Here is a 22856-nt window from a genome sequence, read left to right on the forward strand (position 1 = left end):
GGCACGTAAAGGCTCCTATGGCTGCCGGCCACATCGACCCATATATGACCACGGAGCACAGCCTGAGATCGAAAGTGTTTGATTTTTCCAGAGGGAGGAAAACTCTACTCACATGTGATCCGCGGCCAGGATTCAAACCGTGTTCACCTTGGTGAGAGGCGAGCGCTTTACACACAAGCCAGCCATGCCACTCCCTCCCCCCCCCCACCCAAAAAAAAGATTGGCGTGGCGATTCTTCCATTTTCTCAACTCTTTTGCTGATACAGTCAAACACCTTTATAAAGAGGTCTTTGGGACTTCACGAATTACCTTGTTATAACAGGTACCTTGTATTAACAGTTATGAAAAGCAAAGGAAAACAAAGACTTGAGACCTACAATTGTGCTTGTTATAAGCAGTACCTTGTATTAACAGTGCTCTTCTTATCGGGGTTCGACTGTACTTGTGTCTCAAGAAGCAGCCACCCTTTGTACTGGATTTTCCATGCATAACTTGTACAGTCGAGTCTCGTTATAACAAACTCGTACTGACCTAGTCAAATTGTTTGTTATATCAGAATTTTGTATTAAGAGGAACATCGGTCCCATTCATTGTGCACATAAATGCACAGTTGGGACCAAGGCTTTATGTTTGTTATAACCGGAATTGTGTATTAACAGAGTTTATACTGTATTTTAATTCAATCATCAGTAGAGCAAGTTTTCAAATATCACTAAGTTTTAAACATATAGTTCATGTTTTCCCCCCTTATGACAACATATTTGTTGGTAAGAATAGAATAGAAAAAATGCTATGACACAATCCAAAGAATATGGCTGCAAAACAAAAGAAGAATTCTTTTATTTGCACACACAATCCACAACTGCTGGAGTGGGGTGAGTCAAGTTCACATTCAATGCACAAAACCCATAAGTGCATATAGATCTGGAAAAAAATTAATGCAAGAATCAATGAAAGAAAAAAGTGGAAAGGGTTCTACATCCATTAAAAGTAGCTCTGCTACTGTGCACAGTCCAACCATATTGTTGTAAAGAAATCATTAAATGAAATATACTTTCATTCTAATGTTAATATCATTAAGCCAACAGTAAAAAGCCCGCCTTTGTAAAATGAAAGGGGGGGGGGGAGGGAAGGCCTTAGTAAATTGAAAGGGGGGGGGGGCTGGACCTCATTTGACAATGGACAATGATGGAGGTTTCTTAAACCAGATGTCTTGTCTCGTTCACATTTCACAACTCGTTTAAAAGGGGAAAGGGGATGTGTAGCATTGATTTAAAAACAGTCATCTTTATTGATCTTCTGATTTAATTTGAAAAAAACCAGAAAGAATCAACCTATGGGATGTGCAACATGGGAACCTGGTAAAAAAAATCATGCAAGAATCATCCTTTTAATTGCAACCACACCCGACAGTCTTCAAGTTCATAATGGTTGTTAGTTTCAAATTTCGCTTTCATACACCTAATACAGCACTTCTTAAAATACAAAACGGAGTATTAATATGTACAAGTGAATCTATTTTTGAGTTCGTCATGTCAATTGGTTGGAGCTGGATGTCTTCTCCTCGGTGCTCAGCCTGAGTTTCTTGACGGACTCCAGCAGGTCGTCCTGGGAGGTCTGCCTCAGCAGCACCCTGTCTGGGTAGGCTTGGACTGCGGCCAGTAGACCCTCTTCGTGCTTGGTCTTGGCGAGCTCGGCCAGACACTGCGAGAAAACCCACACGAGACATGGAAAACATAAAGAGCTTTTTTTTTTTAATCATATTAACATTTGAATCCTGATTAGGGTTACTCTGAATTCAGATCATTTTATTCTCACCCCAAAGGTGGTCTAACTGAATGGAAGGTCCTCTAGATCCTCCAGAGAATTTAGAGTTATCCATTTTTTTTCTTTAACCCTAACTCCCTAGGCCTTTTTGCTAGGATGTAGCCTCAATCTTGCAAAATCCTCCAATTGGCCTCATGGAAAAATAGCATATAGCCTCAATCCTGTAAATTCTTCCATTATTTCTTGAATGTGGTCCGTGGAGGGGTGACCTTTGCCTCAATCCTGCAAAATCCTCCGGCTATGACTGTCAATATGCTGAGGCAGAGGCAGTGACATCTTGGAGCAGTGCGGAGGATTTCAAGTATAATCAAGGACTAAATTTAAGCATGGCTGAGCATTAACAACACAAGGTCCGGCCCAAGACTTTGACACAGTGCGTCCTCCGAAATCAGTAATGCACCTTTGCCATGTACCCTCAATCCTGCAAATTCCTCCAATTTGCAAAAAAAGGTTTTGGAGGATTTGGGATGGTTAGGGTTAAACTTTCTTACCTTGAATGTCTTAGGTTCTGTAATTGCGAGGTTGGCCAGCATCTTTCGGTCTAGTTGTATGTTGTACTGTTAAGCCCAAAAACAAAAACAACATCATCCATTACATGAAATGATGGAAAGATTTCAAATTAAGAAGTTGTTATTACTCATGCCAGTAGTACATGCCAGTTAATTTTTTTTGGTTCTTTTATGGCTGTGGATATTTCCAAGTCTGAGGATCAGATATTGCAGAGCCACACTACCAACGTCAGATAAATCCTAGCAAGCAAATTTTATGCGACTCGCGTTCCAGCCAATTGGAGTCGACTTTGAAAAATGTGACGTCATTTTATTCAGAAATGTGGACTAAAATGTTGATTGGTCAATTTGGCTGCTTCATGTATGTTTTTGTAAGGCCAAAAAAAATAAAAACTTGGTCTCTGGTCAGACCAAAGTTCCGGAATTGATGCGGCGACGCGGCTTTTTTTTTTTTTTTTCAAGCTTGGATTGTACAGACAAATGATACTATTTTGCTTTTTTTGGTGTCCTCATGTACATTGGTGTCCTCCATAATTTGCCTTGGTGCCCTCAATCATTTGCCTCGGTGCAATTTCCCATTCCTTGGTGCTCTTTGGTAAAAAAAAATTGAGGAGGTGCGGCAATAGAGGGCGCTGTTGGAGCTACCGCGGAACATTTTGGAAAAAAAAGGTTGACGTGCATGATTAAAATCGACGCGCGCGCTGACCAGAGACTATTTTTTCTTTTGGCCTAACACAATGACTTTTGCAGAAACCGATAGAAGGCGCCCGCTGAATGGTCAGAATCTTGAGGTCAAGACGCAGTCTTGTTTTGCATAATTAATCGACGAATCTGCGCAAATATCATTTCCCCGGCGCCGGGTTTCTTTTTAATAAACGTCACTTTCACGGAGGCTTTCTCTGATTGGCTGATATTTACTGCGCCGACTTGCTTTTAGTAAACGCTACTTTGCCAGAGGTCGTCTTTGATCGCTGATGCTGGCCACATATCCGGGGTCCGCTCATAAGTCCGACGCCACATAGGTCCGACGCCTCATAAGTCCGACAAAATCGCATCCCCTAACCAAATAAAGGCCCATAAGTCCGACGCCTCATAGGTCCGATGCCTCATAAGTCTGACGCCTCATAGGTCTGACGCCTCATAGGTCCGACGCCTCGTAAGTCCGACATATTAAACGCCTCGTTTTTCCGACGTCGGACTTATGAGGTGTCGTACCTATGAGGCGGAATAAATAAATGTTATGCCTCATAAGTCCGACGCCTCATAAGTCCGAGGCGTCGGACCTATGAGGCGTCGGACTTATGATACGGCCCCAAATATCCACTGCCTGTTTTGACCTTTCAACTTTCCATTTATATTATTTTGCAAAGCACTGATTAACATTTACTGCATACATTTTTTTACCTTCGTTAGATTGCCAATGAAAGGACTGTATCTCATACCATGCTCCATCACTCCAGAGCTGATTCGCTGAATCCATAGCTGAAACAGAATTGGATAAGATACTTCACGACACGGTAAACTACAGGCAAATGTAGCCCAATCCCGCCAACATTCTTTAAAATTCACAAAAGGCAAAGGATGTCCACGCCCATTATACTTGGAGAATCATAGTTAGGACTTCTCACAACTGTAGTTGGGGCAGCTGCTATAGTTGGAATGTATCAACAGGCATCTCACCCTTCTTATTTCCCTTTTCTTGATCTTTCTCCCAATGTATGCACTCCTCCATGCTTTGTGAAGCGCACGAATAGCAATACTGTAGCAGTTCCGTCGCCGACCGAAGAAATGCTGAGATTCAAATACATTCAAGACATTGGATTGAACAATACCAAATATTAGCAAAAATAAAACATCGATTGCCACACCATGTCCGAATGTTAAAAGGCGATAAGTTGGGTCCAAGTTTACTCTGAGTCTGACTAGAGTACAGAGTAACTTAAGACAATTTTCTTGACTCTCCATCATTGTCCATAGACTTTGTACACAGTCGCTGAACACTGAAGTGGCGTCAGGTTGCAACATTTTTTTCCTTTAATTTAATGCTGATAGTACAGACTATGATTATGGCATATCAAGGATAACAATCGATAGGAATATGGAGGAAGGAACACAAACATGCACTGATGTGATGATGCAGATCAAATTTATTTTGAAATTGAATGAATCTATTAAAAAAAACGCAGTGGCTATTGTTACGGCAGCCGTAACGCATTTCCCATTTTCTATCGTTACGGTAGACTGCAACTTTTATAAAAACATGACAAGAAAATACAAAATTAGAAGGAAAAAAGTGAATTTGAACGTTATAAAATTCGGACTTTATTTCCCTTTTAAAAAAAATCCTCCAAAACCTCAGGTTAGAAAAGGAAAAAAATTCGAGTGCAAAACTGAAATTCGAACTCGCAACCTCGCGGTGCAAAATCCTACCCTCTATCGACTGAGCTGTCGCACTGCTCGCTAAAACGTGGGGAAACAAATAATTATATACCTGCGTGCGTATCAAAAAAGTATCGTAGAGGGCGCTAAACAACGACTGCCGTAACGATAGCCACTTCGTAAAAAAAAAGTATTAGGCGAAGTAAAAAAAAAAACATGTTTAGCGTCCCCGCCCGCTTCCTTTTTAGAGGCCGCCTCCTTTTTTCTTTTTTTTTTTTTTTTTTAAAAGACAAAAATTGATAAATTTTAACAATCTCTGACGAAAGAAATCATATTTTTAGACTTTTATACCGTGTATAAAGCTGTGGAAATAGTCAATGAGTCCATGTTGAAAAAAGCTGGTAACCATCTTGAAAAATAGCCCGGCCCCGTTGTCTTGAAAAATGTGTCGGGCGGCCATTTTGAAAAGAAAAAAAAAAAAAAAAGGGCCTCCTCCTTCCTTTTTGTCAAAGAGGCAGGACGCTAAACATGTTTTTTTTTTTATTTTGCCTTATCTATATTTAACTTACACTTGTCTGGTCGAAAACAAACTTCTTTTTCCAATATTTGGGTGGACCTCTAGCCCGAATTAATCTGACTGTACTGAGGTAAACCATTTCAGCATTAATTAGTATAAAATGGCAGAAAAAATATTCAACTAACTAGGCTAGATAAAATCACTGAACTTCCAGTTCCAGAATCCAGATCCCCTGCTACTTGACTTTGCGCTCACATGGCACACAGAGTGCGCCCTCTCGTGTCCTACACAATTTGTAAGTTTTTTTTATTAAGCCCTATTTTATTTTCACGACATAATCAATTGAGAAATAATAGCATGATTTTAAAAAGTACAACTAGATCTCTACACAACTACTCAAAGTTAATAACTCCTGGTTAAAAACTAGATATTAATTACGCAAAATTATTGGGACCGGACGAGGATAACTCAAAATGGCGCTTCCGTCTGAGGGGTGGTTAAGTTTACGTTGGTTTTTGCAAGGTGCAGGCATCGTAATCGTGCCATTATTGCACAAATTAGTTAGAGTATCGGATCCAGCAGTGGCAGATGTACTATATAACTATTTGTTCGTGATTTGCGGAGCGTACGTAACTGTAAATTTTGCAGTTTTGTATGTGCTCCATCGGCGGAAGTACTACAGACAGGTACCCTGTTCAATGCGCCTACCATACATTGTGTGAAGAATACTCGGAACCAGACACTGGTGTCTGATATTTTTTTCAATCAAATGCTGCTGGTTTTGTTTGATTGTTGTTTACTGTTTTATGCATCAATGTATATCAATTACTGTAAAACAATGTTGCAACCTGGTGCCAATTTTTTCTTCATACATGATTTTATATTATCTCAGTAAGGTCAGTCATTGCAAAAATGTTGAAAAGACATGAATTTGGGATTGGGAAACATTTCCAACATGTCCAATTTCTTGACTCTCCATACATGCCATACTCTTCAGTCTTTGTACACGACTGCTGAAGTGAGGTCTGGATACTACATTCTTTCCCGAGCACAAGTTAAATTGCAATTTTGCCTTACCACCATGATGAAAAGACATGATGTCTTTGATGATAAAAGCAAATCATAACCTTCATTTCTTTGTCAAACAAGCACTTGTGTCTTGTCTTTCATGAATATGCGCTATCTTCAGTTTTGTTTGCGAGGCTGTTGCTCACATGTCAATAAAAAAAGTTGGCTCTTCCAAGTCATCATGAGTTCATTTCAATACGTGTTCAGTCTACGTCTAGCAACTTCCACTTCTTTTTTTTTTCTTTTTGCCAAGTGAACAAGGTGGCATGTTATGTAAAAGTGATGAAATTGATAAGGGCAAAGGCAAAAAGATTTTATATTGTGTGTTTATATGGTAAATCTCCCTGCCTTTTTTGTTTGTTATTGTAGGCCAAACTGCAGACCTCATCCTTTTTCTTGCCACATTTTGCAAACATTTTAAAATAAAGTATATTTTGAAAATGGAAAAAAACCTTCCCAATAACGGTACTCTTTTCCCTGCTCACACAGCATGTCAGACAAATCAAGTCTTTGACAGCTAAGGATATTTCAAACAAATATTTTAAAGCTGATGTCATGATTTTGTGATATTTCTGTTACAAATCTACCCACAGATTGCCACTCAGGCCTGCTTCATTGGGATAGTCTTTGGGATCGGCCTGTCCATCTCGTTTCTTCATCAAGCAGTCGCAGTCTTTGGCTGGTACCTGTGCGTCCTCGGCTTTTTCCACTTCTCTGAGTACTTTTCCACATCGATCTACAACTACGAGAGTCTGTCGGTGGACTCTTTCCTCCTCAATCACAGCGTGGCTTACGCGCTTGCTGCTGCCTGCAGCTGGTGCGAGTTCTTTGTGGAGCTGTATTTTTTCCCAGGTAGGTTTTCAATAATTTTTTTGTTGTTAACCCGAAGTCCCTAGGCATTTTTCCTAGGATTCAACCTCAGACCTGCAAAATCCTGTATTATTTCTTGAATGTGGTCCTTAAAAGGTGGACCACTGCCTCAATCCTGCAAAATCCTCCAGCAATCACTGTTAATATGTTGAGGCAGAGCTAGTGACTCCCTGGAGCAGTGCGGAGGATGTCAAGTATAATCTAGGCCTAAATTATGCTCGGCAGAGCATAAGCAACACAAGGTCCGGCCCAAGACCTTGACGCACAGTGCATCCTCCAAAATCAGCCACACATTTTTGCCATGTAGCCTCAACCCTGCAAAATCTTCCATTTTGCAAAGAGGATTTTGGAAAATATGGGAAGGTTAGGGTTAGGAGATTTTATTTTAGTTCCCCAACCAAAGTGCTTCATATAGCAACTAGAAATGTGCACTTTTGTGGCTTATTGCTACGTGACTCTATACTCCATAAATGTCCAAAGTGCAACCGTTTTTTGTGTGGCTCTGTTACACCTAACCTGTGTAATTTGCCATGCAAGTATCATTAATATTGACTTCAAACTATTTTTTAAAAATTTGTTTGGCAGGTCTTTTGCTTTACATAATCACTCTCGGAAATAGAAGGCATTAACCCTGACCCCCTAGGCCCTTTTGGCTAGGAACCAGCCTCAATCCTGCAAAATCCTCCAATTGCCACCATGTAAACAAATGGATTCATCCTCAATCCTCCAAAATCATCCGTTATTTCTTGAATTTGTACAGTGGAGGGGTGACCATTGCCTCAATCCTCCAAAACCCTCCTCCATTCACTGCTATGGGTCGAGTCAGTACCGATGACATTTAGAAGCAGTGCGGATGATATCGAGCATAATGCAGGGTTCCATTATGCATGGCTGAACATAAGGAATGCTGGGTACAGCCTACGACCTCGACCCATTGCATCCTCCAAAATCAACTGGCACTTTCTGCCATTCATCCTCAATCCTCAAAAATCCTCAAAAACTGCAATGAGGATTTTGGAGGATTGAGGAGGGTTAGGGTTAAAGAATATGTCCTCGATTTGCAAAATCTTACATCAGATGTAACAGGGACACGAAAAACATTAGACCCCAAAGTAATGGAATGACCCACAAATAATTTCGTCTGGGAAAGCTATGATAACTTTAACGATATGCAAATGCACCCTTCTACCGCCATTCCAAAATGATTATAAATTGGTTTATAAGTGAGTGGGGAAGCATCCCATACATGGACATCACTAATTTTTCCCTGCAGTGACCTATCAGCCATCAGAAAGCGATAAACATGTCCTAAAAAGTCAAATTTAGCAGGGAAAATATTAAAGCATTTACTGAGAAAACACTTGGAATTTTTCAGACCAGTTTCATAGGGTTTGTGCGCAGGGTGTCAAGTGATGTCCAGGTATGGAACTCTTTCCAGTGACGGTGTCATACACGCCCACGCACCGCTGATTACAAGCGCCCATTGGCTAAACACGCCACTTTGAACCAGTTCCAATGGTTCCAATGTTACTCCGCGTGCAGTGGACCTGGTTTAAAGCCAGAGTCCACCATTTGCAGCTATCCAAAAGTAACGGGTGTAATTATTGTTGAAAAACATACTTGGTTGAAAGATAGTAAGGGGACTAAACTCCCTGTGATATTATTCTTTCATGAAAGCTGTCATTTTGAAGAAATCAACAAAAGAAGGCCTTTCCAACGGTGCGTCTTAAGGAGCACCGTTGGAAATTTCCGTTAGTAGTTCGTTTTTTTATTCAACGAAACACGCGCAAGCGTTGACACCAAGCACACGCGCGCCTGTGGTTGCTACAATTCGTCGGATCAGTGCGCGACATCGCGTAGCTGCAATCAGCTAGTGAGAACGTGTCTCGGACGCTAAATTCAGGCCCAATTCAAAACATGATTCAGCAACTTTTGATTTGAAATCGAGATCCTAGAATGTTGTTTTTCTCGAAATATACAGCTGAAACTGAGCTGAAACTTCAACAGGTTATTTGTTCAGCACCCTTCTTTAGATTTTGAGCACTTTTGTTGCTTCAAATGAACAAAATGCACAAATTACAAATGATGGACTATACCTTTAAGTTGAAGTGATGTCACACTTAAGAACCCGACAGGCAATACCTCCCATGTAGAGTTGAAATGGAAAGAAAATATTTGTTCTTCTTCCATTCATCAGACTTCAAGCAGTTTTGGTACGTCAGCTTGCTAGGTCTCTTGCTTTGCATGGGGGGCGAGGTCCTGAGGAAGGTCTCCATGCTGACTGCGGGCAGGAGCTTCAACCACTACATCCAGACCACCCGGGCCAGAGATCACATCCTGGTCACCCACGGCGTGTACGGCTGGTCTAGGCATCCCTCCTACGTGGGCTGGTTCTACTGGAGTTTAGGAACGCAGGTTTGTTGGATGCAGCCTTTGATTTTGTGTTTTTTTCTCAAATTCACTTGCTAGCCTACTGAAGCCAGGGATGTAGTCGAGTCCATCACAAGTCCAGTCTCAAGTAAATCACAAGTCAGTTTACAAGTCCAATCACAAGTAACAGTGGATGAACAATGACAAGGGAATGCCTTTGTCAAAGCTCATTTGAATAGCTTGTGAGTTGAATTGGGACTGGAGGACTTGTGATGGACTTGCAGGGACTTGTAATGGACTCGACGGACTCGACTGCATTCCTTTGCAGAAGCCCAACTCTGTGCTTTGACCAAAAAAAAGGAATATGACTTTGACTTAATTTTGGACTTCAACTTCTGTAAACTATAATAATGGTTGGGCTCTGCTGTCCTGAACCAGTCAGTGAATCTGAGTTAGTTAATTGAATATGTCGTCATGTTCTTGCAACAAGGTCGTATCTTCTAAAATGGCGTGTGACGTCATGTACGTGAAACGCGAGTTTTCAATGTCAAAAGGTTGTATCTCGCTTAAAATAACCCGGATGTACACACAAAGTCAGTGGACGTCGCAATACAGGAGATACAACCTTGTTGCACGGAGCATATTTGCCGAGTTTCGACCTTGTTGCACTGATGCGACGATATGGTTCATTGGATTGGGCCTTTATATGTTTCCACAGATAATACTTAATGAAACTAATCCCAGGGTTACAGCATTGCTAATGTTGCTAGCATCGTGACTTCGGGCGTGATCCCTGGCTACTTTGTACATATACAGGTTTATGGCATCTGAGTACCACCCTTGAACAAAGACATTGACTACATGGGAAACAGCCAACATAGGGCTGGATAGCTCAGTTAGTAGAGCACTGAAACAGCAATTGGGAGGTCGCAGATTCAAACCCCTCTTCAGTTAATTTCTATGTTCCACTTTAAGAAAATACAGATTACACATAAATTTGAGGTAGTTAATCAAATTCAGGGTTCATTGGATTGTGCCCTTTTAAATTCCGACAGATAGTAGGAATTGAGGAGTCCTATCTTGGTTAGAGAGTTTGTTCATAAGGGAGGTGCCACAGTCTGTCCTAAAAATCATTTTTGTGCAACGCTTTTGAAATCCACAGCCAAAACAAGAGAACTTATAAAAGAAGGTATGAGCACTGTTGGCCCAATTCTGAACCCCCCCCCCCCTCTCTCTCTCTCTCTCTATCAAATTATCTCCAGAGGTGTGCTGACTGTTCTGTGTGATTAGGCCAAAAAAAAGAATAGTTCTGCTTCCGGTTACCCAACCGACCCTATTTTTAGGCTGCGACCCTAAAACTTTTATCGGCAATTCCAAAAAAAAAAAAAAAAAAAAAATATTGAATAAATAAAAATAAAATCTTGTTGTCTTTCTTTCTTCACAAAATACCTCTCAACAACCCTTTTGCATCAAAAAATGCTCGTATTTATTTGTTTTCTTACTTACATTCGCTTTTTTTCAAAAGAAACCTCCGTTATTTTTACAAATTTGCTTCGCGATATAACTACTTCGCAATTCGATGTCACGGTGGCTATAATCACGTGGCGACGACTGGTTCCCGCCGCGCAGCGCAGGGGCCAATTTAGAAGACATGATGAAAATGCGGTAACCAGTCCACAGCTATGCGACCGATAGCGCGCTAGCAGTGCAGGCCACTGTCAACTGGTCGGATTCGACATCGTAAAAATGCCAAGAAAACACCGATGGAGAAAGAACATTTTTGCAAGTTAATTTACAGAATTGATCTAGCTTGTCTGTGTATGTATTTTCTGTGTTCAAGAGTTCATTTTGAGATCGCACTACTCGTATTTCGAGTGATACATGCCGCGTGTTGTCCGAAATTTTTGACCGTAAAAACAGGTCTGTCGGCCCATGGTGGGCCACTCACCACACACGCACGCATCACACACCTCGGAGTTTTGGCCAGTTCCCCGCGTCTTGACTAGCATTGTGCATATGGTGCGAACGACCTGAATTTTCCATTTTTTTTAAAATTATCGAACGTAAATATATTGACAATAATTAAAGGTAGGTTTTATTCACTTTTTGTTGCCATTTCGTTTATAGCTTTCATAGTGCAATGGAAATAGTTCAGGCTAAAACTTCGCATATAATTGAATACCCCATTCAATCTGCATAAAAAAATTGGCAATAAAAAAAAAAAAATTCCGACCGACCGACCCTATTTTTGAAAGGCATGTAATCGGAAGCAGAACTATTTTTTTTTTTGGCCTTATGGCATTGCTCATGATCTTTTTGTAAATATTTTTGGTTTTCTTCTTGGCAGATCATTTTGTGCAACCCTTTCTGCTTCATCGCGTACACAGTAACATCCTGGAGGTTCTTCAACGAGCGGGTGGTGGACGAGGAGATCACGCTGCTGAATTTCTTCGGCGAGGAGTACTTGAACTACCAGCAGCGCGTTGGCACCAAGCTGCCGTTCATCACAGGGTACAAGATGGAGCTATGACCCTCAGCCCCTTCACGTCCAGGTGCAGAGGACGACAAAAAAGACCTTTGACATCGGGGCTTGTAACGGATGTGGGACTTTTGACAAAAGGAGCAGCAAACAGTGGTTCGATTCCCACTCGAGTTGCCATTCATCAAAGGCTACAAGATGGCACTGTGACCTTTGACCCTTCCATATCAAGGTGAAGAGACCAACAAAAAAAGACCTTCAACACTGGAGCTACAATGTAGTAACAGATGTGGGACTTTTGACAACAGGAGCAGCTAGTAGTGGGTTCGATTCCCTACCGCGGTACACAGGTACTATAAAAAAAAGCACCAAGTTTACTGTGATAAATCCTGCCCTACAAGATGGAACTATGATCTTTCACATCAAGGCACAAAGAAATTGATCAAAATGGATGCCTGTCTTTGTACAAAGGAGCAGCGAGTTGCGGGTTCGATTCCCACCCATGTTTGACATCTGTCATGAAGCAGAAGTTTACTGCAAATGGTGAAACATGTACACTCCCGGCATGTATTTTAGTGTACACATTACTGGATCACAAAGTTCTGTTTTTTGGATGTGTGGGTCATAATATAAATTGGGGGGTCCACTTTTTTCCTGTCCCTGTTACATCTGACATCTATGTTTTCTGATGCACTCCTTAACCCTAACCCTCCAGGATATATTGGCTTGAAACCCTGCCAAACGCAGCAACATGCAACACTTGTCAAAAAATGACAAGCCTGCCCATTGTAGCAAGATCCATCAGGCCAAAAGTCTCAAGGCCAAACTGCCTCAGAGTCTGTGGTCCCCAAACTCAGCAGGATACAACTGTGGCATTGTTCTATGGGACTAGCTCTCAGTGCCTCAGAAGTGGCCGGTTTATGTGCTGGTGTTGGTATCATTTTCAATCAAAGTGCACCAGACTTTTCCACCTGATGCACTGTGATGCGTCTGGCAGGGTTAGGGTTAACCCTAACTCCCCAGCCTAATTTACTAGGAACCATACCCATTCTGGCAAATTCCAACACCCACGTGGGAAATTGTACACACGCGCTGTTGGACTTAGTTTCTGGAGGTATGCCAACCCCAGTGTAAAAGACCATCAGTTTAGGGGTACTGTACCTATCCCAACAGATTTAAACAAAACCTGTTGTTGAACTTTCATGGGTTGAGTTCGGCTAGGGTTAATGATACTTGAATGGCAAATTACAAAGTACCAAGGTAACAGGGACAGGAAAATTGTCACACTTTGGACCCTGAATTGATAGAATGACCTGTGTGCATATTATTCACTTACTGTGTGCAAAGGTAGGAAAAACGGGGCAGAATTTTGGTAATTGGTGCATTACTCGTAATGACTTATTTAAGAACATTGTCATTGCTACAATCCTGGCCAAATATCGCTGGGCCCCCAACCCCCCGGCCCCGTTCAATGTTGTCTCTCATTGCCCGGTGTGTGTTCCGTCAGCTGGAGAGAACAACATTGAGCGGGGGAGTGGGTGACCGTGGCAGGCTCAGGAAGTGTCCCAACCTTTTTGGCCGGGATTGTAGATTATGATCATCAGTAGGGTAATACACAGTGCTTAATGTGTATGTACAATCAGCATTCATTTCTCACTTTGAATCTCGCGGTACCATTTTGACATCAAGACAATTTTGGACTCTGTACAGAATTAAATAGCGCACATAAACTCTCAAAATATTTGGCTATAAAGGGTATTATCACAGCCACAGGGCTAGGACCAAAAAAAAAAGCTATCGTTGAAATTTAAGTTCCAGTAACTTCAGAGCCACGTAAGGGTCTTTCATTTGTTGAATGTGTGTGAATCATGACAGATAATGGAGTGTTTGGCGTGAAGATTGGAAATATCTTAAACTAAATATTTGAAGCTTGGAACAATTCAAAGGTTTTGTGAAAGATTTTCCCAATCAACCTCTCAGCATAGATGTGTGAAGTTTCGGGCTTTTTCTGCCATTTATTTTGTTTTCCTGTGTTTTTTTTTTTTGGGGGGGGGGGGTTTGTTTTTACAAAAATTACTTGAGTGTTACTCTCGAGCTGACAGCCTTCGAAACATTCCATTTTGCTTATTTTCTCAAGATGTACCGGCAGTCAGGCACTTAAGTGGCCAAAATGTCATGAAACTGATTAGGGGAAAAATGGTTAGTAAATTAATGTTGCTAAACAAAAATCAAAGGAGTACCAAATAATAAGAAGAGTGTTTTTTTTGTTTTGTACTGAACAACACTTTCTCCGTCATTCCAAACCAATTTGGGCGATTCACAATGCAGTGCGCCATCAAGAGTTTGCCATGGAGAGTCCATTTTTCAAGTTTACGGCTGACAAAACACGGCCCATTGGAATGAGTGTCAGTAGACAACTTGAGCTAATTTGTTATAGATTGGGGCATAGCGTTCTGCCGCCTTGCAAAGAAACACCATATTGATAAAAAGCAAAGAAATGGGCAAACAGATACTCGAATCATACGCTTGCAAAACTACTGACCAGAAAAATGAACAATTTCAAGTGTCCCGCGCTGCGAATTTGACGACAATCTACTACAATGGGAAAAAATGAACTCTCCATGGCAAACTCTTGGTGGCGCACTGCATTGTGAATCGCCCGAATTTGAGAGTAAATGTATGAACTTTAGCATTCCATTTACATTTTAGCGGCCGAATTAGTATTATAAAATTAGTCAGCGGCTGCTGGCTAATGGGGGGCGGGGGGTGCAACTTATAACAATTCTTGTGTTATGTCAGATTAAAGCAACAGGCAGTAAAACCCATTGAGGCCAGATGCTGGCATGGAACGAATATCATTTTTGTTATGAACTGTCTTTCTGATCATAAATTTGCTATTTCTAATGAAATACCAGAGAATAAAGACTGCTAATTTTTGCAAATTTTTCTTAATTTTAAATTTGATCTAGCAGAATAAGTTTACAATTGAGCACATATTTGCAGATTATTTTTTAAATCATCTATGCAATGAGTTTCATGCAATACATGAGTTTTTTGCCTTTTCGTCTTGTACCTTGTTCTGTGTTAGTGTGACCATCATGATTTTGTAATATAAGTGTACATTTCGAAAGGTTTGCTCAAATTTGAAGTATTTTAGTTACATTCAAGACAGTGCAGCTAATTTTCTTTTCGTATTGCACATATTTTGCCAAAATAAACAAAAAGCAAGTGAAACAAATTCTCACTCTCCAGCTTTTACTATTTATTTATTATAAATTTATGTATTTCTTTCTGGTAATGAAACCAAGGATTCCTCAAAAGTACTGTTGGCACTGTAGCTCAAAAGCAAGAAGAAACCTGTTACTGTAAGAAGAAGACAATGAGAAGAAATTATGGTTTTAGAAGTGGGAGGAAAACCCCAGAAGCCTATACTGGGGAAAACCCACGGAATCGATCAAGCGAGACTGAAAACCCAATCCAAAAACAGGGGGCAGGAATCGAACCCTTGCCACGGCGTAGGAAGGGGAGGCATGTCATTGTGTTATCCCAGATTATGCAAAACATTCCACTGTCGAGTGCAAATTACTATCAGATTATCCACATATTTTCTCTCGGCAGTTTTTGTGGGGTATTGGTCTTCAGTAATTCCATGGAGGAATCCTCCATGGTAATTCAAAGCTCGCGGGTAGTAAAACTTCATTGATAATTCAGTTAGTTAATACACAGTGAACATTTTTTTTTGGGGGGGGTTCTTATTGTTCAAAACAAAAATAAAACCACTATAAGACGCATGCTTTACGAAAGTGATCGCACAATAATGGTCCTATATGCACAGATCATAGACCGTGAAATGTGCGTAGCGCCCCCACTCGATAACACTTCGTTTCCCTTCCACTGGCGAACTAAAAATAAAACCACCCTAAATATCAATGACAAAAATAATGTAAATCAACCTTACATGATATTTGGGTTCACTCATTAACAGACACAAAACCTTGTAATTTTCATAATTCAATTTTCTTCTTGTTTTTTTTTTTTAAATTATTTATCTAATGACATAAATTAATATGTAAACATTAGTATATTAATTATTATGGGTGTATCATCAAACCGTTTTTATCGCTCCATGGTCAAACCAATTTGTCAATCAGGTGCAAACATCTCAAATTTAATTATCAAATATAAGTTCCAATATAAGTCGGGGGGAAACAAGCATAGGGTAATTTCAGAAAGGAACTTTCTCTTGAAAAAGCCCCCTTCATTATGTCGATAACCGCTCCCCTCCACAACAACTTGACTGGTACCCATGCACAAGACGACGACAACCAACCACTCTCCACGGGAACCACTTGACCCTCGCGAGGGAATTCTTGAACGGTAGCACACTAGGCGTGAGTCACGTTTTGCCACAAGGGCTGACTCATTTTTGCGTACATTTCTGACCGATTTGTGACCTCGGCAGGCATCGTAGCAGCAAAACGAGCAAAGACGATTTCTTGTGAGATGAGACGACTGAGCTTGTTGTGAGGCGCAAACATGGTGAGTTCTCCCAAATTTTACATGTTTTCGATATTATTTTGAGGGAAAGTTTTGGCAAACATGGCGATTTCTAGCTGGAGTTACCCAGCCCTGAGTTTCATCATTGGGTTGTCTATTAGGGCTGGAGCGCATTTTTCTCAAAACTTGTAGTATTTGCAAAAAAAAATTGGAAAATGTTCAATTTTGTCCCCGTTACACATTGCAACTGCAACTCACCCCAAACTTGCCTGGAATAACCATTACACAGGTCCTTGAAGTAAAAAACGATCCACGATGAAGATTCAGCCTACAATTGCAGTGAAAACAGGAGGAATAACCGCTAACTTGACAACCTTGCTGGATTGGCCAGGACCGCTATTGGTTTGTGCACAAAAAAAATTGTGTACAATGAATGGCGGTCGATTAACAGGCACAGAGAGCGATCGCTGTCAACTACTCGTTTTTGCCGGCTGCGCTGGCTGTTGGCGCATGACGTCACGCGGAAGCGTAACACCCGATGACTGTTTCATGCACTAGTATAAGGTTTACCACTCGCATCACAGCTTTGGTACTGGAACCGCAACCAATAGTGCATGAAACAGTCATCGGGTGTTACGCTTCCGCGTGACGTCATACGCCAACAGCCAGCGCAGCCGGCAAAACGAGTAGTTGACAGCGATCGCTCTCTGTGCCTGTTAATCGACCGCCATTCATTGTACACAATTTTTTTTGTGCACAAACCAATAGCGGTCCTGGCCAATCCAGCAAGGTTGTCAAGTTAGCGGTTATTCCTCCTGTTTTCACTGCAATTGTAGGCTGAATCTTCATCGTGGATCGTTTTTTACTTCAAGGACCTGTGTAATGGTTATTCCAGGCAAGTTTGGGGTGAGTTGCAGTTGCAATTAGTGTGTAACGGGGACAAAATTGAACATTTTCCAATTTTTTTTTGCAAATACTACAAGTTTTGAGAAAAATGCGCTCCAGCCCTAATAGACAACCCAATGATAAAACTCAGGGCTGGGTAACTCCAGCTAGGCGATTTCCAACATGGCATGCAAATCCATGACGAAAATTCAGCTCCTGTAGTACACTCAGTCACACTGTCACAGTCTTCAGATTGAGATTGTAGCCTTTGCCATTCCCTTTCCACATCTGGGCCCGTTATCAATTTGTACAGTAACACTCACAGAGCCCCCCCCCCCCCCCTCCAATGGCGAATGCATGTATGCCAGCGTGATAATTTTTCATGGGGCAATTGCTTTGTCATGTTTGTGTTAGTACAATCGAATCATGGAGAAATAAAACACTGAAATGTTTTATTTCTCCATGGTACAATCATGACAGTGGCCAGCACAACAAATGCATTCGTCATGAAGGGGGCCTCCATAATGAGTAGGGAGTCCGGCGAATTTCATTTTTTTAAAGCGAAAACAATATTATAATCATTATCTTTTTTTGTATCAATGAAAAGAGAATTACACAACAAATCAATGACCTTTGAATCAGCTTCATAGGTGTTTGCATTTTGGAGATACAACAATTTAAATGGCCAAATTTGGAGTTTCAATTCACTAAGAAATAAGATTTACCTTGTATACTTGTAGCATCTTTAATTAATAAATCTTATTTTCCAAACCTATCAACATGTTTGATATCATAGGAATCCCCGTTTAATATAATAAACATAAAGTTGATTTTTGAATCAGGTTTTACCACTCATAACAAAACAGGTACAATTTTTCTCCCTGGACCTTCGCACTGTCCAGGCGCGCGCCGAGCAAACACCGCGATGCGACCAGACAATGCAAGATGGCTTGCCGTTATGCACGGGCAAAGTATAGTTCCGATCCCGCTCCACACAATGCAGCACACGGAATATGTGTCCACGCATTATCCCTGTTATAAATACCAACAAAGTCTGGTATTTTTTATGGCCGATCCCGCTCCATACAACACGGCAACACGGAACATGCGTGCACGCGCTATTACTGTTGCCGCGTGCCAGACTGCATGTACGTCTGGCACCGATGCCATCAGCGTACAATAACATGCGGTAGTAGACTAGTCTGGTTGCAATGGCGTCTTGCTGTTGTACAAAATTTCTCTCGTTTCGCCTCTGTGACCTGACCTTTAGAACTGCTTTGCGGCAAGGTGTGGTAAGCTTTTAATCATTTCTTTTTGTACCACTGTTTTAATAAAAGCCTGAACTGTCTGGGTACGACCAGTCATAAATTTATTTGTAAAGTTGTGATAAAAAAAGTTCCATTTATCAAGTAGATTTTAATTTTACACGGTGGTTTAAATGAAAGTGCCGGTAATGTTTGGGGTATCTGTCGATATGGAAAGCGCGAGTTGAGAATTCGTTGGGGTTTTTTTTTCATCCAAATGAATGCAAAGTTCTGAATAAATGTTTTTGCTAATAGAAGTCAGTATTCCTCTTGGTATCAAATTCACTCAAGCATTATTCGTGACATAGATACTCATCACGCCTGTCATTCTAAATTTACCATGGGTGATTAAAAAAATGATGATATGTCATTGATGATGATGATTAAAAAATGTTTACCGGTACTTGTAAAATGATTCACTCTTTGTGACGTCATTCAACGCCTCAGAAATTTGCAATTACAATCACACGTGTGTCAGGCACTTCCAGGATCTTTGATCACGCACACTTGTGATGAGTGTTCACTTGAAAAGAGCAGGCACGACACATTGGAAAGCACTCAGTCAGCTTCAGACGCATGGTTTGTCTGTGGCCGCTTCTAGCATTAATTGCTCGTTGCTTCATTAGGCCCAAAAAAATAGTTCTGCTGCCGATTACATGGTATTTGAAAATAGGGTAGGCAGGTAAGGCCAAGAAAAAAAAGTCTCCGGTTTCTGGTATGGAGCTTGCCCAAAAAGTGGTGCGGCGACGCGGCTGTTTTTTTTTTTTTACCTGATTTTTTGCTTCAAATGTCGGCTGATGACTGCAAATGGTGCCCGACTAAACTTAGTGCAAATATATGGGAGTCCAGAGAGGCCACATAAAGCTTATTCTCGACCATAACCCAATCTAAAAACACGTTAAAATTGTGCAGCAGCAGGATTCCAGTCAAACCAGTGAGTTTGGCGGTTTTGAGACATCATCTTTCATTGAAAAAAACTTTTTCATTTTGCCGACGCGCATGGCTACGGCGACGAGCGCGCATACCAGAAACCGGAGACTTTTTTTTTTTGGCCTAAGGAAATGTGTTTTTTTGGCCAATTTTTTGTGTGTGTACGATCATATGGAGACGTATGCGTGTAGTCAAGCGTAAAAAGGTAGAAATTGATGGTTTTGGGTGTTTGTTTCTCATTTTTCCCATAAAAAAATAGGGTAGGGGCTGTCAGAATAGGGTAGGTAGGGAAACCAGAAGCAGAACTATTTTTTTTTTTGGGCATTACTAACGAAGTCTGTGAATGAGTGTCGTGCGATGGTCTTCAGTCATAGTTCACATGTCATCAAAAGGTTTCATACACTGTATGTCATACGTTTCTATCTGTGTTTTATTTATTGGTGCAGTTATGATGTAGAAATTTGTCTTAATTAATGGTGGTCATATGATGTATGAACCAACCTTAAATTGACCTTATCTCTCCAGTTGTTTTTTGTTTACAAAAACATTTGCTTTTTGTGCATTTGTTTGTCCGAAACAACAAACTTGCTTGAATCTTCGCGTCAGTTGACTTGTGAACAAATCAAGGGTGCCTCGACTCACCTGGGGTGACCTCTAAACGCGCTAATCCCCCCCCCCTTAGCGACGGGCCTGCACGTCACAGGAATGAATCTTACATGTAAAAAGAAACCAACTCTTAACAAGATACGCACGTCTACAAACTTTATATTTGAAGTCTGATCTGCATTCACGTAAGTGAACAATTGAGTTTTGGTCTTGCAAACTTTGTGAAAGCATACAGGGCTCCCCCCCCCCCCCCCCCCCCCCCCCCCCCCCCCCCCGTTTAAAAAAAGATTTCTAAGCAAAAGTGTGTACGTATTTCGTAAGCCTTCGTGTGTAGACCTTACAAGTTACATAATGTACACACGCACATGTACCTCTCTGACGTACATGCACACGATTGCGTGTTTAACGAGACTGTTTGTCAACACAACACCAAGCAATGTACATGAGTGTTACCACGCTAATGAGACATTGTTTCAAGGGTGTTTAGAAAAAGCGCATGTCGTAATGGGCCTGTTTTATGCAATGCTGTGTTTGCAACTGTAGTAGCAAGTACGTGTTCTTACTACAAATGTATTGGGTTCTTTTGGGGTTTCAGTGGACGACCCTCAGTCTTTGCTTTTGTTGGCTTCTGTCATAGATTCAGCAATGTCCTCGGTAAGTATAAGGCTGTGCATTTGCAACTTAATATTTGATTTTTATAAGTTGGATATGATCAAATATATTCAAGTATTTGATATCTGATCAAGTTTAACATGTGTAGTTTGACAGGATTTGTGTGCTCACGCGGTTGTTGAGAATCGACAAAGATCTCACTAAAGTGTTAATTCTCATGGAAGCTCTGAAATCACACATTTTATGCAAAAGTTGATAGATTTGTGTGTGTCTTTTGACAAACAGTGAATCCATGCACCGGGTAAGTTGTAAGTAATTAAAGCTTAAAAACCGTAATCTTCCCAAATCCTCCAAAATGCTCTTTGCAAAATGGAGGATTTTGCAGGATTGAGGCTATGTACTGGACTACCGGTATGCATATGGCAAAACTGTGTGGCTGATTTTGGAGAATGCACTCTGTCTCAAAGCCTTTGGCCGGACCTTGTGTTGTTTATGCTCAGCCGTGCATTATAGGCCTAGATTATTACTTGAAATCCTGCTGCTATATACATGTACTGCTCTGGGATGTCACTGGCTCTGCCTCAACCAATCGTGCCAATTTAATCTTGAGGCACATACACCAATACCATAAACATAGCCAAATTGGTAGAAGATGCGAACTTGCTTTCAACGATGTGAGTGTCTGCCCAGGCAGTACTGTACACAAATATTACAGGTGACGTCATCAAATGTTAGAGCGCCCTCTGGCGGCATGTTGAAAAAATCAAACATGGATTGAAACATGCATTTTGAGGATGTGTGTGGCATGGCAAAGTTTGCGGTAATCCATGGCCCAACACCGTGTGGTTGTTCCTACAACCTCTAGGTTTTTTTTGGGTCTTATCAGCGTCCAGGCCCCAAGCCTGAAAACTGGCCAGGAACATAATTCCCTTATTATTTTGTGCCACGATGCCATTGTCTTCCAAACAAGTAAATAGTGACAGTACTTTTTTTTAGTAGGTAATTGTTTGTCTGTAAAATTACGGACTACTCTGAGTACGTTATTGTACCAAGGCCTTTTCCTTGAACTGTCCTGTATTGACACAGGTTTACCACTCATGTTTGTCAGCTACCTTGACCCTCTGGTGGCCCTGGCTTGCTTCAGTGATTATGTTCCTGGTAGTGTGACCTTGCGTCTTGTGACCAATGTAGGTCGGATAGTGTTACATAATCACACTGTCTACTTGACAATGGTACATATTTCTAGTTTCCATGCCTTTTGGTTCAGCAATTTTTTTTATTGCCATTATTGATACCTTTTTATAGGCCAGTAAAGAATTTAATTAATTTTTCTGAAACATTAATTATTAAATTAAACCAATTACCAAGCCTGTTTGGGTCAACAATTTTCTTAAGGTAATATACCAGGTAATAAGATGTCGGGGGTTGTCAGGTCAGGGAACCAGACTAGCTGGCTAGCTTGCACCCCTTCATGATGTGTAACCAATTGCAAACAAAATGTGGACTAACTAAATTTGGTAAATTGGGGGCAGTATTTAAACAAAAAAAATCCCAACGATGGTCAGCCGACCAGCGTTGGAAAGTGATACAAAAATTCCACTTTCCTTGAAAATAACACTACACCCAGGTGCCATGATTTCACAGGATGCTGGAGACTATTATTCACTTAAAGTCAATCAAGGTATTTTGTATTTGGTTGTTTTGTTTTTTATGTTTGCAAATGGTGTATAGATGTATTACCTTTGATATTGAAGTCTACTTATTTTTCATTTTTTTCATGATTTAATGTATTGTTACTTTATGATTACTGTATTGATCTAACCAGTGCGAGATCGTCAGTTATGCACATTGTTCATTGGGTGACTGTTATACTTTTTCACACCATTGTTGTACAACTACAAAGGTCTTTGACTGATGTTCATAGGTTTACACTGCAGCGTCCCACTTTATGCTTCAACCACAGTGCACACAAACACGCAACCCAACCGGCTTCCCCGAACTGA

At 40.9% G+C, this 22856-nt stretch overlaps 2 protein-coding genes across 2 annotated transcripts; one reads left to right on the forward strand and one right to left on the reverse strand.

Annotated features, from left to right (window-relative positions):
* Positions 1–810: 810 nt before the first annotated feature.
* On the reverse strand, positions 811–5469 carry LOC119743181 (39S ribosomal protein L20, mitochondrial-like). Its single transcript, XM_038219562.1, has 5 exons — positions 5285–5469; positions 4017–4127; positions 3741–3818; positions 2319–2384; positions 811–1704 (listed from the first exon to the last, which is right to left on the reverse strand). Exons 1-5 carry the CDS (start codon positions 5369–5371, stop codon positions 1531–1533), a joined length of 516 nt encoding a protein of 171 aa, XP_038075490.1. The 5' UTR covers positions 5372–5469; the 3' UTR covers positions 811–1530.
* A 201-nt stretch (positions 5470–5670) lies between these two features.
* Positions 5671–12213, forward strand: LOC119743186 (protein-S-isoprenylcysteine O-methyltransferase-like). The gene is made up of 4 exons (XM_038219568.1): positions 5671–5918; positions 6894–7152; positions 9368–9585; positions 11888–12213. Exons 1-4 carry the CDS (start codon positions 5706–5708, stop codon positions 12068–12070), a joined length of 873 nt encoding a protein of 290 aa, XP_038075496.1. The 5' UTR covers positions 5671–5705; the 3' UTR covers positions 12071–12213.
* The last annotated feature ends 10643 nt before the right edge of the window (positions 12214–22856 follow it).

Source organism: Patiria miniata, unplaced genomic scaffold, assembly GCF_015706575.1.
Source record: "Patiria miniata isolate m_02_andy unplaced genomic scaffold, ASM1570657v1 HiC_scaffold_6, whole genome shotgun sequence".
Classification (NCBI taxonomy): Eukaryota; Metazoa; Echinodermata; class Asteroidea; order Valvatida; family Asterinidae; genus Patiria; species Patiria miniata.